Genomic DNA, 15,098 nt, shown 5'->3' with positions numbered 1-15,098 from the left:
TATTATCCACATTTTACAGTTGCGAACACTGAGTCTCAAAGAAGTAAAGTTGCCCAAGGATGAAAAGATTATTTCCTCAAATACTTCTTTAATTGAGGTATGAATGACATTTCCTTCAAATAATGATCAAGAATATTGGGGACTCAGAAACCATGTCATTTCAGAAACTGAAAGACTTTATTAAAGAAATTTTATTTTTGCCTTAGTCAGCAGCTGACATAAAACGACCTTGACTTTTAAAGCCAACTTTGTTCTTTCCCCAGTCTCTTCTCTGGACCATGAATTCACTTGGAGCCAACAAGCGCCTCAAAGAAAAATCCCCAAACTGTGAAGAAAACAGGCATATTTCCCTTCAGAAAATTCAGAGCCACAGTGTCTAGCAATTAAAGTGTTTTCTCCGCAACTAGCCTCAGATGGAGTGACGCCACTGTAGTGGCTCGGGAAGTGGCAGGCTCCCTCCTTCCACGTCTCCTCCATTGCAGAACACCTGCTGCTAAGCAGGAGGCCAGAGGTTTGGACCCGATGCCCCATATGAGAACACTGTGAAGTGCTCACTCCTTCACACCTGGCCCAGGAAGGAAAAATCTGAATTTGGGAGTGACAAAGTAAGTGCTTAAAGACCACTTGCTCCAAATCTATGCTGCGCAGCAATCCAAGAAGAAAGGCACAGAACTTGTCCATCTCACGGCGATGTGCCCCACAGCGCTCAGCAGTAACCCTCATGTGTAACTACTCTTCGCGGCAGCCTCTTCCATGTCTCCTGGGTTAAGCACAATGACGCCAAGGCACTATCATCCTCTCTTTAAGAATCTCAACAATGATACAGGTCTCGTGTAATTGCTCCTTTTGCATTTAGGTGAGACTGTTTCCCATATCACTTTTACATGTTCTAGTATAGCTTCGAAAACTACGAACAGGGCTTCCCTGGTGGCGCAGTGGTTGAGAATCTGCCTGCCAATGCAGGGGACACGGGTTCGAGCCCTCGTTTGGGAAGATCCCACATGCCGCGGAGCAACTGGGCCCGTGAGCCACAACTACTGAGCCTGCGCGTCTGGAGCCTATGCTCCGCAACAAGAGAGGCCGCTATAGTGAGAGGCCCGCGCACCGTGATGAAGAGTGGCCCCCGCTCACCACAACTAGAGAAAGCCCTCGCACAGAAATGAAGACCCAACACAGCCAAAAATAAATAAATTAATTAATTAAAAAAAAAAAAAAAAAACTACGAACACACTGAAATTAAAACATGAAATATTAGGAATCAAAAATAACACCAGGGCCAAAGACCGTGACGTGCGGCAGCCAGCAGTGTGGCTGAGATGCGCGTCGCCCCACCTCACCCTCCCCAGAGGCAAGCGCAGGCAGCCACGGCAAGGCCTCGCCAAGGTCACGCTGGTCATCAGCGTCCCACAGTCGAGCCTGAAACAGCAACCTAAACCAAGACCAAGCACTGGGTTGCTCTATCCAAAGGAAGCCCAGGTGTCTCCTGCAACAGATTTTCTGTGCAAGTCAGCCCTGGATCCTGGGCCAGCGGTGCCGCGCCGGGGATGTGACGTGGCTCCCCCAGCAGCAGGGACGCCTGGAGATCAATACTGAAAGCTGCGCTTGGTCTGGATGTCATCAAGAATCTGCTGCAGCTCCTCATCTTCAAACCGCCCCTCCAGGCTACGAGGAGAAAACCAAAAGCAGTGAGGCTGCAGCGCCTGACTGTTCCCCACCCTCTTCTTTCGTGCGTGCTAATCTCGGAGCTCCACTGGCCCACCTCCCCACTTACCCCTAAACGCTGACACCTTTACATTTCAACTCATTTCTTTCCTTTAAAAAACATTATGAAGTACTTCAAACATATAAAAGGTATAGAAAATAAGCTAATTTTAACAGTTATCCCCACTTGATTCCCTTTTTTTTTTGCCACACCGTGTGGCCTGCAAGATCTTAGTTCCCCGACCAGGGATTGAACCCGGGCTCCCTGCAGTGGAAGCTCGGAGTCCTAACCACTGGACCGCCAGGGAAGTCCCTCCCTCCTGGATTCTTTAATAAATATGACAGACACAAATCGATGGCTCTGTGTGTGCTCCCCTATTCTAATTCCCTTTCTTCCTTCCCCAGAAGTAACCATTATCCTAAATTTGGTATTCATCATCCCTACCTGTACTTGTATATGAATATTTACTATAATACATGTAAACGTGTCGACAAGCAATGTGCAGTGCTGGCTTTAAACTGTAAGAAATGGCATTGTACTGTATGTATCCTGCAATTCTTTCACACAAAGTTCAATGGGGCGCCTGTTGGCATTACTCCACGTCGTCCTAGTTCACTAGTTTTTCACTGCTACATAATAAACACTGTATGCTCATACAATGATTTATTTCTCCAGTCTTCATTGTTGTCCAGTTTCTGATATCACCAACAATGCAGCAATAAACACTGGAATACATGTCTTCTTTTAAACTATGTATGCGTTGCTTTTAGGACACGTACCCAGGAATGAATTTTGGGGTCATGGGGTATATTCATCTTTAGCTTTACTGGATGTAGCCAGACTGCTCTCCAAAGTGACCGTACTAATTGGCACCCCTATCATCAGTGTACCAGAGTTTCAGCTGTTTCACATTTTTGCCAACCATCGGTGTGCTATAAAACCACCAATCTCATTACAAAGGCACTCATTCAACGTTGGTGATATCTACCTAGATTTTAAATGCACACCGCTTTTAGACACAGTAATTCTACTTGTAACAATTTATCCAATACACATAGAGCTTTTCACGACCAGTCCTAACCTTGGGATCAGAGCCTTGGACTCCTCAGCAGTCTCTGGACAAAGGTTGGCTAAACAGGCCAACTCAAACTTATGAAGCTTCTTCTGGAGCAGCAAGCTGGTCACAGGGAAGAAAATCAAGACAAACAAACAGAATCAAACAAGGATGAACAGGAAAAGGGCATCAGATGTAGCTGGCAAGGAAGAGAAAAAATAAAGCACTTGCAATCTTCCCAGTATGGTTAGGTTTGCTGCAAAATCCCACTCTCAAATCACTTCCTGTTCCTCTTGCTGGAGAACAGGAAGCTGCAACGAAATCAGGCAGAGACAGTGAAAGCAAGGCGAGCACACCACTGCAGAGAATGCTTGCGATGGTAACTTCTGAGAAACTGCTATCCGCCTCGAGGACTACACGACCTTTCTCCCAAGAGTTTATTCTGTTGCTCTCTGCTCTTCCTACCACTGTTCTTTGCTTCCTTTGTTATTAATTTTATGTCAAACACATGGTGTCAGATGTCCCCAATCTACCAGGCATTTTGACTTGGAGAAAATTCCCTTTTAAATGTATCTAAAAAATAAACAAATACAAGCATGTCTTACTCTGTACAAATCTATGTATAAACTGCCTCTTACTTTAAATGTACTTCTAGTTCAAACTGTAAAAAAGAACATCAATACAAATCATATCCTGGATTCTCACACATCGACTTCTGAAAACAGAGGTCGTCCACGGTAAATCCGGTTTCAGAGAGGACCTTAATTATCTGTTCAGAAACAAACATTTTCTGTCCTTACCACTCGATTACAAGCCTATTAGTTATTGTACAAAATTGAGAAAATAAAGACAGAAAAATGAAAGTCACTACCTCAACAAAATCAATGTTACCATCTTAGTATACCATTCCAAATGGCTTTCTATGTTTTAGAATACAAACTCACTCATTCTGTTTTGTAACTTTTCGTCACCTAATAAAGCTATTTTCATTTTGTAAAGAAAATACTGTAAACTTAGTTACACAGGCAGAGGTTCATAATGTAGTGTATGTATTATATGGAGGGATTTGTTGTAAAATGAACACCTGCTCATTTATAAAAAATACCAAAAAACCCCCCACAAAACCCCAACATGGGAAAATAACCTGAAATTCTACCCAGAAATAACCAGTGCTAACATTTTTGTGCAGAGTCCACCCCCCCTTTACATAATTAAAAACAAATAAACAAACAAAACAAAACAAAACCCCGAAAGGAATTATAACAAATGTTATTCTGTAACTGGCCTTTTTTCACTCAATAATACAGAAGCTGTTTTCCATATTAGTACACACATAACTTTACCTTGAACATGGCATTGCACTGAAAGGCTGTGCCATAAATTTATATATCAAATTTCCTGCTGTTGAACATTTCTGTTGTTTCCAATTATTCATCATTTAAAATAATGCATTCTAAACATCATTGTAAATGTATACTTCTTTGTGCACTTGATTGATTACTGTGTGCTTTAAAGATAAATTCCTGGAAGCAGAATTATTCAGTCAAAGGATACGATATAACTGGATGGCTTCCTTCTGAGAGACAGTGCCCTAAAAGGGCTTTACCAATATACACTACACTTCCACCAGCAATAAAAGATGGGGCCTGTTTCCCCTACTTCTTACACTAGGTTTCCCGTTCTTTTTTTTTTTTTGGCCGCGTCAGGTCTTCGTTGCAGCACGCAGGATCTTCGTGGCAGCGTCTTTCGTTGTGGCACGTGGGCTCTCCGTTGCAGCATGTGGGCTTCTCTCTAGCTGTGGCATGCTGGTTTTTCTCTCTCTAGTTGTGGCGCGCAGGCTCCAGGGCACATGGGCTCTGTAGTTTGCAGCACGCGGGCTTCTCTCTAGTTGAGGCACATGGGCTCAGCAGTTGCGGCGTGCAGGCTCAGTAGTTGTGCCGCGCGGGCTTAGCTGCCCCGTGGCATGTGGGATCTTAGTTCCCTGACTAGGGGTCGAACCCGCGTCCCCTGCATTGGAAGGCGGATTCTTTAACACTGGACCACCAGGGAAGTCCCAGGTTTCCCATTCTTTTTAAACCTACTTAGCTATTTTAGCATTTCTTTGATTTCCTTGAAGACGAACATTATTTCATTTGAATTAGATAGTCATTTGAAGTTCTGATATAAATCAAGTCATTAGAGACTAATAAATCCATTTTTATAAACTGGGTGTCATCTCTTAATTACTTGTTAGAGCTCTTAACATTAAGGATATCAATCCTTTTCCCAGTTTATTCATACTTAGATTTTATTTATGGCACTTTATTTAAAGACATTTATGTAAATTCATTTACTTACTCAACTAAAGATTATTTAGTGCCCATAACGATGAATATGATCCAGTCCTCGCCTTGCAAAGCTTATAGTCAGCTATAGTCCATCAAGTTTCCCCTCATTTAAAGTCCTGCTAACCACCCAAAACTGTATATTCACTCAAGTTATCACAGAGCACTTCTATGCATCATAGTTTACATTTAAATCCTTAATTCCTTCAGAAATTATTTTGGTATAAGGTATACAGAGTTACAACTTCATTTAAAAATATTTTCCCAGTAACTTACAGTGCCATCTTTCCCATATACTGGACTCATATAAAACATAATAGATTTGGATTTGTATCTGTTCCTGAATTTTCTATTCTGCTCCAATCATCTATCTATTCTCATGCCAAAGTGTCACTATTTTCATTACTGTCATTTTTTAATGTATTTTAACAGCTTGTAGGGCAAACTCCCCTTCCTTTTTCTTTTTAAATTTTTTCTGGGGCTTCCCTGGTGGCGCAGTGGTTAAGAATCCGCCTGCCAATGCAGGGGACATGGGTTCAAGCCCTGGTCCGGGAGGATCCCACATGCCATGGAGCAACTACGCCCGTGAGCCATAACTACTGAGCCCGTGTGCCACAACTACTGAGCCCGCGTGCCTAGAGCCCAAGAGCCACAACTACTCAGCCCACGCGCCAAGAGCCCACACGTGGCAACAAGAGAAGCCACCCCAATGAGAAGCTCGCGCACCGCAACGAAGAGTAGCCCTCTCTTGCCACGACTAGAGAAAGCCCGCGCACGGCAACAAAGACCCAACAGTCGAAAATAAATAAATATATTTATTTAAAAAAAAAAAAGTTTTTCTGACCATTCTTACAAATTTAAGATCTTGGGGGGGGGGCATTCGTTAATTAACTTATTATTATTTATTTTTCACAGCAGAGGATGTATTTTTCTTGGCGCACTTAGGTAGCCTGTGCTGCTCACTGGTAGGATGCAGGTGATGGGGGCCCTGCCTCAGCCACTGTACGTTTATTTATGATGATCTACTACCACCTCATCTTAATTGAATTATATGGCAAATTATGCTTTATCAGTGGAATAACAGTAACAGCCACAAAACAAATTACAGATGTTCAAGGTGGTATAACAATGAGTGCACTGTCATCCAAAATCCTACTTACAAAGTTCCGAGCATATTTGAGAATATATATCAATTACCTTGAGGATTTAGGATGGCACTAAATGTATACATTGATTTGAGGAGAAATGACATTTTTACAGTATTAAGACCTCTTATTCGTGAATGTTTAAGTCCACCTTCATTTGTTCAAGTCATCTTTTTGGTTCAACACTTTGCAGTTTTGTATGTAATCTTTTCCCCATGCATATACCCACACTTTTCAGAACAGGCTATACTTCATATACAGCTTTATCACTTCATTTTCTGCACACCTAAATTATGTGAACATCGTTCAATTTCATTTTCTATCATAATTTTCAGTGACAATATAGTCCATCAAATGGATTTAGCACAATTTATTTAATTACTGTTGAATATTTAGTTTTTTCTAAACTGTGACTATTATTAACAGCTCTCTGAAGAATATTTGCACATATGCATCTTTTTGTCCACTTGCTTTTCCTTAGGACAGTACTTCTCAAATATTTCACCAGAGTAGAGCAAACAAGTACCCACAACCAACTCGGGGGCATAGGCACAAATGACTTTCTGCAACTGCAAGGATTTAAGTCTCATGATTTATTTCAAGAATTCAGGGACTTCCCTGGTGGTCCAATGGTTAAGACTCCGAGCTCCCAATGGGCACGGGTTCGATCGATCCCTGGTCGGGAAACTAATATCTCGCATGCCGCGTGGTGCGGCCAAAATAAATAATAATAAAAATAAATAAATACAACTAAAGTATTAGAAAAAAAGAGTTCATATATATTATTTGTTTTACTTCACAATATACTGGTATCTGTTTGCTTTAACGCAGAAATGTTTTAAACCATACCACCAAGTAACACTGATGACACCCAGTTTATAAAAATGGACTTCTCTAGTGGCTCAAATTATATCAGAACTTCAAATGATTATCTAATTCACATGAGATAATGTTCATCTTCGAAGAAATCAAAGAAATGCTAAAACAGCTCTTGTTTTCCCTGGGGCCTCCTATGTACCGCAGCACCTCACTGTTTCCCAGAGCACATCCAACCAATTTGAGAAGCAATGCCTTAGGAAAAAATGCTAAAAGCCGGTCACCTTTTGAATGGTAAAGCAAAGATCCAGAAAGAATGCTCCTGATTTATATTTATTAACATAGCAAGATCTCTAGGACATATCAGGGAAATAATAAATAAATAAGCCCACTTTATTAAAAAAAAGAAAAAAAGCAAAATAAAACAATGCTGTGTGTTTATGGTGTGTATGCCAATGTATGGAACAAGCTCTGGAGGGCTAACAACAAACTTCTGACAGTAGTCACTCTGCAGGGAGGTAACTGGGATTTGGGGTACAGCAAAAGGTGGCCAAGGAAGATTTTGACCATATAAGCTATTTCAAAATTTTGACAAAGACATTATTTTACTTACATTAATCGTACAGATGATGCCCATGGGGTGGTGGGGAGGAGCAGGGAGGTGGTGACAGCATTCTACGTGCAGATGTCTAATAGTTTGGATTAATAAAACTTTCTTTCAGCACTCACCTACGTACACTGGCAATGGTCTCTCTGTTTTTGAAACGACTGAAACGGGCTGTGTAGTTTAAAGTTTTCATGAAGACCTCAGAAAGTTCCTGTTCATCCTCTGCACTCTCATTTTGTTGCTTTCGATGCTCCAGAAGCATATGAACTTCTGAATTTAGAAGTGTCTCAGCTGTTTCAAACTCTATTTGTGAGAAGCATAAATGTCAGCTGAAAATATTCCTCCAAAAGTCAGCTTCTAAACGCTCCTTTTGCCTTTGAGACTATCAGCAAGTCTCTGTCCCTGCAGAAATCCAGAGGCTTCATATCCCACAACTGTACAGTACTTTTCAGGTGTTTTTTTTTTTTTTTTTTTTTTGCCATGCCGCGTGGCTTGTGGGATCTTAGTTCCCCGACCAGGGATTGAACTCGGGGACCCCGGCAGTGAGAGCGCCGAGTCCTAACCACTGGACTGCCAGGGAATTTCTAACTGTACAGTATTTAAAAAACAAACAAACAAAAACCTGAATAAAAAGTACCTAGACAAAAACTAAATATGAAAAACTGGTTTAATTTATCATGAAATTAAGAAAACCATCTCCCTCTTAGTTATTACACCATAAAAAAGAAAACAAACATATATTTCCATTATGCCCAAAACTTCCATGAAGCTATCCTATGAAAGGAAGTATTTCACCTTGAGTCTATAAAATACAATACTAGAAGCAACCTATATGTCTATCAACAGATAAATAGTATTATGGTACAACCATTAAGTACTACCTAGCCCTTTGAAAGAATAGAACAGTTCTACACAATGTCTCATCAAATTTTTAAAAAGCTGTATGACTTCTATAGCATAATTCTATTTTTGCAAAGAATAAAGTGTATAAGTATATATTTATAAAGGAGCACAGTGTGGAAGCATAAGCACTAAACTATTTACAGTCGTTTCCTCTGGGTGAAAAGGTGTGGAATTTCACGTTTTACTGTGGATATAGTAATTTTTTTTAAAAGGAGGGTACTGTTAAGGTTTCCCCCACTTACTTTGTGTTTTCCAGTACCTGTAAGATATGATACTTTAAAATCTTAAGCTTTCTACTTATTTTGGGTTTTTAAATTACAAATTAAGCACATCACACTGCAAAGAGGAAGTTCTCTGATAGCAAAATGTGCTTTACTCCCAGCCATCTGACACAGATTCTCTCCCTGACCAAATTCCAGTCTCCTTCCTGTGCGCCCTCTTCTTGCCAAGGACTCAACTTTGGTCCACAGAAACTTGACGAGGGCTTCCCTGGTGGCTCAGTGGTTAAGAATCCGCCTGCCAATGCAGGGGACAAGGGTTCGATCCCTGGTCTGGGAAGATCCCACATGCCGCAGAGTAGCTAAGCCCGTGTGCCACAGCTCTTGAGCCCACGTGCCACAACTACTGAAGCCCGCGCGCCTAGAGCCCGTGCTCCGCAACGAGAAGCCACCGCAATGAGAAGCCCGCGCACCGCAACGAAGAGCAGCCCCCGCTCGCCACAGCTAGAGAAAGCCCACATGCAGCAACGAAGACCCAACGCAGCCAAAAATAAATAAAAATAAAATAAATGCATTAAAAACACTAAAACACCAACAAGATTTCTAATAGCTCCAGGCCGCATCCCTGGGATGACTCTAGCTCTTTACAGTGGCTGTTTATGAAAACTGAAGGCTGCCAAAATAACTTACTGTTTGTTTCAGCCAACACCTGAAGACAGGGCCCCTGTCTCCCAGCCCAGAGCGAGGGGTGTGGGAGGGTAGGAGTTAACGGCCAGTTAACAAATCCAAAGGGGTTTCAAATGGACCAACCCTCCGCTTCCCGCTTTTCCTAACTTCACTTCCCCGACCCTACTGAGGCCCCGCTCACTCCCCTCCTTATTCCTTCATTCTCCCTTTAAAATGCCCAGTCACCTCTACAGATCGAAGTTGAGATGAGTCCACGCTTGACTCTCTTTCCTATTGCAATAGTATATTACTGATTAAAATCTGTCCTTTCCCCTTTAGTGCCGGCTTTGTCTTTGACACAACCCTCCAGCACTTCGCAGCTTATCGGATAAAACAAACTACTTAAACAGGAGCAAGAGGCCGCCCAGGGGCGGTGTGGAGTTGGGCGCCGACGGCTCCAGGGCTGCAGGCGTGGACTCCGGCTGGCCGGCTCCCGCGGCACCTTGCCCTGCCGGCCCGCATCCCCCTCCTCCCTGCCCTTCGCCGCGCCTGCCCAGGCCTGCGGCGACCACGCAGGACCACGGGGGCAGTCCGGCAGACCCAGGCCGCACCTTTGGGAAAGATGAGCTGTGAGGCGTCCTCCTCTACGTCGCCAGCCCGCGGATCACTGCCACCGGCCGCCATCTTCTTGCCGCGCAACGCAGCCCACACCGCCGGAAGCGGAAGCGCTGAGCCGCGGCCACGGAAGGGGCGTGGTCTTGGAGACGGGGCGGGGCTCCATTGGGGATGGGCGGGCCTCGGTGGGTGGGCGGGCCTCGGTGGGTGGGCGGGACCCCGACGGGGCGGGCGGGGCCGAGGGACTTGCAGCGGCCTTGAGCTTCCCTTAAGGAAGCGGTGACGGGCCAGAGCCGCGGGGTCGCGGGGGTTCCCGGAGTGCCGAGGAGCGTCTTGCGCTGGCCGCTTCCGGAGAAACCGTCCTTCTCTTCTCCAGTACGCCCTTCGCCGCGCGTGGTAGGGACTGGTCACTTGGCCTTTCTGAGCCTCAGCTAACTCACCGGTGAAGTGTGGATGAGGATACCTGCTTCCCAGGGCGTAGGGAAGGATTAGATGAGATGCAGGAACGCGCTGACCGACCCAAGGAACTGTCGTTGATGGGAAGCTGGGTAGGTGACTCCGAAAACATACAATGTAATTTCTTACAATGCCTTAAGCATTTAAAATGTTTGATTTGTAGTGGATTTTTTCCAATACTTCTCAACATGTGGATAGTGATATTGAGAGGCCTGTTGGAACATTTGGATGATACTTAGAAAAGTAAGCAGGGGCTTTCCTGGTGGCGCAGTGGTTAAGAATCCGCCTGACAATGCAGGGCACACGGGTTCAATCCCTGGGATCCTTGGTCCGGGAAGATCCCACATGCCGCGGAGCAACTAAGCCCGTGCGCCACAACTACTGAGCCTGCCCTCTAGAGGCCATGAGCCACAACTACTGAGCCCGCGTGCCTCAACTACTGAAGCCTGCGTGCCTAGAACCCGTGCTCCGCAAGAAGAGAAGCCACCGCAGCGAGAAGCCCGCCGGCAGCAACGAAGACCCAATGCAGCCAAAAATAAATAAATTAATTAATTAATTTTAAAAAAGATAAGTAAGCAAATGAAAAAGTTTCCAGCTTGAGAGAAAACAGATGGCTGTACAATGAAGGAAATAACCACAGTGCACTGCTTGGCTCAGGAGTGAGCCACGTTTAGGTATCATGTGAGCTCTGTTAACAGAAAATGAATGAGGATATTACCAGATGAGAATATGTACCTGTATTCCTTTGATTTATAGATATAATTTTCACAAAGTTAATTTGCCTTGTATCTGTATTTCCAGAAGAAATGTATCCGGTGAATTAATGGCAGGTTATATAGTATCGTTAGAGCTTACTACCGCCTTGAAGGGCTTTCCCACACAGTTCATTACAGCTGTGGACCGATGTCCCGAGGAGTCTGGGGACATGCAGCAGCTGGGTGTGGGAAATGGTCCTGAACTCAGCGTAGGCCTCTTTCTCTCATCTGTCCATCCAACAGGGCTTTACAGAGCAACTACTACTTACTGGACTTACCATGGGCTGCCCCCAGGGCTAGCCGGATACCCAACACACACAGCAGGAGAGAAGTCAACAGGTGAAGAGAGAAGAAAGGAGAATAACAAATAATACATAGTGATGTTTCATAGGTTGGTTTGTCCACATTTTCATTCAGGAAAACCATCATAAATACTTAAGTGCAAAGCCCTGAGGTTAAAAAGATGAATCAGTCCTAGAGCTGTCCCCAAAAGGAGCTCACTAAGAGTAGCTGATGCAAGATCTGGACTTATTTTCCATCATAAAAGACAGAAGGTGGGAAGGGGTATGAGGGATATGGAAGGATACAGAGGAAGAGGTCATTATGCTCCTCAAGAGCTACTATGGTTCTTTGTACTGTATTGGCTCAGGGTCAAGTTCTTCAACCAGCCCAGCGAGTGCCTTTCAAAGGCAGATATTCAAGCCAAGGTCACAGACCCTAGATTGATCTGGAAGCAGCGTTAGAGCACTTCCTCCACCCTCAGTCTCACAAGAACCACCGATATCTGACCACATGGCTTAGTTCACGTTTCAGACAACAGAATGAGTTTAAAATGGCAAATTTTGTGTTATATATATTTTACCACCACCAAAAACAAACAATATGGAATTCCATGCTGTTTAACTGCAAATACGGAATACGTATCTCTAGAACTATAATTGCTCTTGAAGGAACAGAATTCCTCTCACACACCCCAGAGTTATTACCAAAGTCTGTGTTTAACCAGTTGCTGTGATCTATTTCCAAAATTATCATCTAACCCTGACAGCGTATACCTGTGGCCAAGTTGTAAGGGCTTCAGAACTGGGTATGTTAAAAAAAAATTTTACATCCTTGCAAATAAAAATTTAAACCAAAGACTAACAATATCAGCATATGAATGTTTGTAAGGTTTGAAAAATTATTCCTTGCCATTCTCTCCAAACACGCCTCATCCTTTCTGGGCCATCCAAAAGCAAGAAACATTTACCTTTAGGTCAGACCACACCAACGTCCCAGGGTCTTTGTTTGGGTTAATTAACCTCACCAAATGACATCTTAAATTTGAGCATCCCCCCCACCCCCGAGTTCAGGTTGTAGCTTTCTGGGCAAGGTCAGTTTCACTGGAGAACCTAATGAGAACTGTGAACCTTCTTTCTAGAAAAATCCAAATTTTAAAGGGTTCACAAACCTTAGTTCAGAAAAGTTGGCTCTAATAAACCAGTGGCGTTACTACCAACCACAAAAAATAAAAGTGCAAGGTTATTGGGTATCCTGAACACCACACAAAAACATGCAGGCTGAATAAATATGATCTGGTTGGCTGTCTTTAAAAATAAAATGACTAGGGGCTTCCCTGGTGGCACAGTGGTTGGGAGTCTGCCTGCCAATGCAGGGGACACGGGTTCCAGCCCTGGTCCGGGGGGATCCCACGTGCCGCGGAGCAACTAAGCCCGTGCGCCACAACTACTGAGCCTGCGCTCTGGAGCCCGTGTGCCACAAGTGCTGAGGCCCACGCTCCTGGAGCCTGTGCTCCACAACGGGAGAAGCCACCGCAATGAGAAGCCCACGTGCCGCAACTAGAGAAAAGCCCTCACGCAGCAACCCAACGCAGCCAAAATAAATAAATAAATAAATAAATAAAATTTAAAAAAATAAAAATAAAATGACTAAAATAATAACAATAAAATGACTATTACTACTATTCAAAAAAAAAGAGGCAAGACAAAGAACAATTTTTACCCATTATGATTTATTCTCTACAATACTTTGTTAAAGAGTTCAATGATTTGCACTCAGAAGTTATATAGCCAAGAGGCAACCAAGTGTAATACAAAGAATTGGTCTAAAGTCTTTGCACTGAAGGCCATACAAAGTCTCTTGCTTCAGGGAAGTAAGAATGAAAATAAACAAAAAGAACAAATAGCTCCCTAGGCTCCAGAATCTCAATAGAAAATAACATTAACAGTTAGTGAAATTTTAGGTGTTAACATGTCATGGAAAACAGATCTTGTGCAAATATTAAAATTAACACCCAGGACTTTTGTACAGATGATATTTATTATAAACAATAAAATATATGTAATGTCGCAACTACAAACCTTTCATGTTGAAAGGGTCTCTAACATGAGTTGCTTTAATATCATGAAGCGAAAAAGTTTAAGAACCTCACAGTGGAAACAATCCAACACCGACGAACTCTGGTGAGCAGACATTCTCTTTTAGTTAATGGAGAACAAGGACAATTCGAAATTACAGAGAGAATGTCCTAGCTGTGGGTATTATGAGACAAGCCAACCTTCCAGACCAAAAGGCACTCACAGCTAGGGAGGAAACGAACTCCGAACCAAAGCAGCCAAGGTGGGCTGGTTCCTTGAGAGCAGTGGTTACTGTTCAGCTTGAGCAGCCCAGGGACAAAGGAAACACCGAGCAGAAAACCTTCCCTTCTCTTTAAACCCACCACTCCCACTCCGTGACTGGCCGCCCTCATCACTGCTGTGGTCAAGCACGTGGAAGGCAGGTCAGTTCCAGTTCGGAGCTGTCATCTCCCTACGCAAAGCTGCCACGTGGATGATCCAGACTTGGTATTTTTCCTGAGAGCCACCTGCCACACATCTTCAGGAGGTGACCTTGACCGTGTACTTCCAGACCACTTCCTGACTAGGCCCCATTCGGGACAGACACTGAGAGTGCCATGCCTCACGGGGCCAAAGTTTTCCTCGGTCGACTCCCGAGTCCCCTCGCCAAGGCAAGAGGACCTCGAGCATCTCCACTGCTGGACGTGGATGGGGGCGTGAGGGAATGTGCAGGGAGTCGGGCTTCTTCACTCCAGAAAGTGAAGAGAGCCCACGGAGCCCTCGTCAGTGTGGTGCTGGGCTTCAGGAGCCCGATTCTTGTGCACTGATTTTTTCCCCCCCCATTTCCTGGGTTTTTAAATTTTCTGTTCATTTTCTTAAATGGCAGGTATCCTACCCCACCCTCAATAAAATAAAAAACATACTAGACGTTGGGGAAGACAAACAGGGCAACATTTCTACGAGAAAAAATAGGCTTGAAAGAGCATGGCACTGAAGATGCTTGCATGACCAGTCTCACTGAGCGTGCTCAGGGGTGAAAGTTTAGCACCATTTTTTTTTGCTTTTTTTAAACTTTAGAAATTAAACACAACTTTCAACATAGAAGACTTGAACAGGAATGAGTGTAGCCCTATGTATCAATACTGTTGTACAAATTGGAGGTGGGCGGTTTAGTCCAGAGCTGCTGACCACCCTGACATCGATCCATGGCACCTAAGAGTAACTGCCGTCACATTTATTTGCAACAAGACATTTATTATTCTCAGCAGCAGGAAATCACGAAACAATCCCTTCCTCTTCGGAAGCCTGTTTTCACGAACACCGCGAGGGAAGGCGGCGGCGTGCAGGAGCCCAGCCCGCGCATCCGGATGTCAGCCGGCGCTCCCCTTGCCCGTTCCACACCCTCGCCCACAGCAGAGGACGGTGCCGACCTCACCTGCTCACCCTCACCCGTCTCTTCAAGAAACGAGACAGCCACGCCTAGAAGAGCACGTGTGTCGTT

At 44.1% G+C, this 15,098-nt stretch overlaps 1 protein-coding gene across 1 annotated transcript; it reads right to left on the bottom strand.

Annotated features, from left to right (window-relative positions):
* Nucleotides 1–1,231: 1,231 nt before the first annotated feature.
* On the bottom strand, nucleotides 1,232–10,143 carry POLR2D (RNA polymerase II subunit D). The gene is made up of 4 exons (XM_061199065.1): nucleotides 10,047–10,143; nucleotides 7,771–7,951; nucleotides 2,784–2,879; nucleotides 1,232–1,662 (listed from the first exon to the last, which is right to left on the bottom strand). The coding sequence occupies exons 1-4, from the start codon at nucleotides 10,117–10,119 to the stop codon at nucleotides 1,584–1,586; spliced, it is 429 nt and encodes a 142-aa protein (XP_061055048.1). The 5' UTR covers nucleotides 10,120–10,143; the 3' UTR covers nucleotides 1,232–1,583.
* Nucleotides 10,144–15,098: the final 4,955 nt, after the last annotated feature.

The sequence above is a fragment of the Eubalaena glacialis genome, chromosome 1 (genome assembly GCF_028564815.1).
Source record: "Eubalaena glacialis isolate mEubGla1 chromosome 1, mEubGla1.1.hap2.+ XY, whole genome shotgun sequence".
Taxonomy (NCBI): Eukaryota; Metazoa; Chordata; class Mammalia; order Artiodactyla; family Balaenidae; genus Eubalaena; species Eubalaena glacialis.
The sequence above is the reverse complement of the archived record's forward strand: the minus strand, read 5'-3'. Positions and strand labels throughout refer to the sequence as shown.